Consider the following 2,652-nt stretch of genomic DNA (forward strand, 5'->3'; position numbering starts at 1 on the left):
TAAAGTACACCGAAAGATGAGATACCGTGCATTGAACTATCTCCTGCTTGGACATGAGTTGTTTAAGTGGCGGGGCCAAGATGATCTTCTACTTAAGTGCTTAGGATTGAATGAATCCATTCTTGTCATGGTCGAAGCACACGAGGGGATTTGTGGCTCCCATCAGGCTGGAATTAAGATGAGATGGCTACTCAGGCGCCATAGTTATTACTGGCCAACCATTTTGTAGGACTGCATCAAGTATACGAAAGGGTGCCAGGCTTGTCAGAGGCATGCGCCCGTGCAGGGAGTGCCTGCAACACAACTTCATCCCATCGTCAAGCCATGGCTATTCAGGGGATGGGCCCTTGATTTGATTAGGAAGGTGACTCCCCCATCGGCCTAGGGGCATGCGTTTGTTATCGTGGCAATCAATTACTTTACCAAGTGGGTGAAAGCTGTGCTAATGAAGTCGATCAGCCAGGCTGACATGATTAGGTTTGTGAAGCGTAAGATAATACACCGCTTCGGCCTGCCTAAGACCCTCACCTGTGACAATGGGTTAGTGTTCTCTGGAGGGGAAGTGTCTCAGTTTACGCAGGAGTATGGCATGACCATTACCTTTTCAATGCCCTATTATGCACAGGGCAACGGTCAAGCGGAGGCGAGCAATAAGGTTATTAAGGTAAATTTATCCAAGGTTATCGATGACAACCCAAGGTTCTGGGCGAAGATGCTGTCAGAAGTGCGGTGGGCCTTCAAAACTTCAAAGAGGACAACGACGGGGACAACTCCCTATGCGCTGACCTTCGGTTATGATGCCATCCTACCCATGGAGGTGACCATGAAGTCCCTATGGGTGGCAAGACAATACGAAATGTCTCCTAGTCAGTACAAAGATTCTTTGATGGCTGAGCTCGATGACCTGGATGAAGAGCATCTGTTGGCTCTTGACCGAGTACAGGCCCAAAAAGCCAAAGTAGCTAAGGCCTACAACAAAATGGTCAGGCCCAAGGCATTCGCTGAGTTGAACCTAGTCCTAAAAGCCGTGTTGCCAATTGGACATAAGGACCCCAAATTCGGGAAGTGGTCACCCACCTGGGAAGGACCGTTCATGGTGCATCAGGTCTTAAAGGGTGGGGTATATCGCTTGAGAACTCTGGATGGCCAAGTGTAGCTAAGGCCGTTAAACGATAAGTATTTGAAGAAGTACCACCCAATAATGTGGGAGGTTGCAAAATGATTAAAGGCCGAAAAAAAATAATAAAAAAAGAAATTATTCAAGCCGAGGCACATCGACCACCACAAAATAACAGGCACCAGGGCCAGATCATCAGAGATCAGCCGAAAAGAGAGAGTTTCCTTTGATGTCATGCAGATTTTGGTTTGCCCTCCAGGTCTCCTCGAACCTGCTCCAGCAGTTTCCCAACCCTGTCAATCTCCAATCGCGAAAAGGCTACATGGCGTGAGAGTTTCTCCTCCGTTGATAAGATGATACAGAAGGCTTCCATTTTTACAGTAGCAGATGAGACCCCAGTAGCCAGAGCAGCTTTGACCCGCTCCAATTTCTCAGAGACAGCCTTCCTGCGGTGCTCCAAGTCAGCCAACTCGCTCTTGAGATCGACTTCCTCTTGTTGATATCCTCGTAGCTTGGTCGAGAGGGTTGCAAGCAGGACCTTTTCGGCCTTCAATCTTGAATTGTCCCTTTCATCTCTTAGCGCCTAGAAAGCCGGGAGTAGACTTTAGGCTATCAGGCGAAGGAGTTCTATGTAGCTGAGGGCTGTCATGCGTTGTTTATGGTTGGAGCTTGGGCTGACAATGATTGTTTGAAGTACATTAATTATAGGCTCGGCCTTGTTTTGGTAAGAATTTATTCCACCGTTAGAAGGCTATCTTCGCCCATGGTCCACCATGCTACTTCAACCTTAGGAGTACTTGGCGGCATGAGTGCGACCTCTTCGGCGGTGAGGGCAGTAGGAGAGCCTGTGACAAGGAGGTCATCCAAGGAGTCTAACAGCAGAGCTACGGAGACTTCCTTCTTTCTGTGAGAAAGTTTAAAGGTTAGGAGGGCTTCGGTCACGTTGTTAAATCTGAGGTAAGGACGAATGACGTACTTGCAGAGCGGGCCCTAGGGGAGGTGTGGCCCTGCTTTCTGTTTCTTCTTTTTGGATGGGGGGCAATGGAGGGGATCACTTTTCCAAAGATGGGGCAAGCTGCAAGGCTGCAACCTCTATTTCAGCAGGCTTGATGGGCCTTAGTGCAACTACAGCAAGGGGGGTGATGGCTTCAGGTGCAGCAATGGTCGACCCCGGTGATTGTGAGACCAACTTCAGAGGGCTTCTTTCCCTGGTACTCTTCGCAGGGGAGGCAACACAAAAGTCTACCTTGGGTGGAGACACATGAGAGATGGTTGGCATTGAGAGCTCTCATGGCACGATTGGACTTTTTTACCTAATGGACTTTAGAGGGGAGACAGAGCTTGAGTCTTGCTTGACTGGAGTAGAAAGTGAGATAATTGGTGCAGCAGAGTCCTTTGGTGTGCCAGACTTGAGGGTAGACGAGGTGGACTTGCTCGAACTTGATCGAGAAAGCTAGGACAGGGAGGCTTTGCCGGTCTCTTCACCTTGTTGCCCTTTCACATTTGATTGGCTCGGCCGAGGGACAGGCCTGAGC

At 49.3% G+C, this 2,652-nt stretch overlaps 1 protein-coding gene across 1 annotated transcript; it reads left to right on the forward strand.

The window, feature by feature from the left end:
- The first annotated feature begins 445 nt into the window (after window positions 1-445).
- LOC122643309 lies at window positions 446-1,156 on the forward strand. The gene has a single exon (XM_043836943.1). It carries the CDS (start codon window positions 446-448, stop codon window positions 1,154-1,156), a length of 711 nt encoding a protein of 236 aa, XP_043692878.1.
- The last annotated feature ends 1,496 nt before the right edge of the window (window positions 1,157-2,652 follow it).

Source organism: Telopea speciosissima, chromosome 10 (assembly GCF_018873765.1).
Source record: "Telopea speciosissima isolate NSW1024214 ecotype Mountain lineage chromosome 10, Tspe_v1, whole genome shotgun sequence".
NCBI classification, from domain to species: Eukaryota; Viridiplantae; Streptophyta; class Magnoliopsida; order Proteales; family Proteaceae; genus Telopea; species Telopea speciosissima.

Excerpts from the sequence above, each read along its gene's own strand:
- LOC122643309 (XM_043836943.1), top strand. The coding sequence starts at position 446 with ATGAAGTCGATCAGCCAGGCTGACATGATTAGGTTTGTGAAGCGTAAG.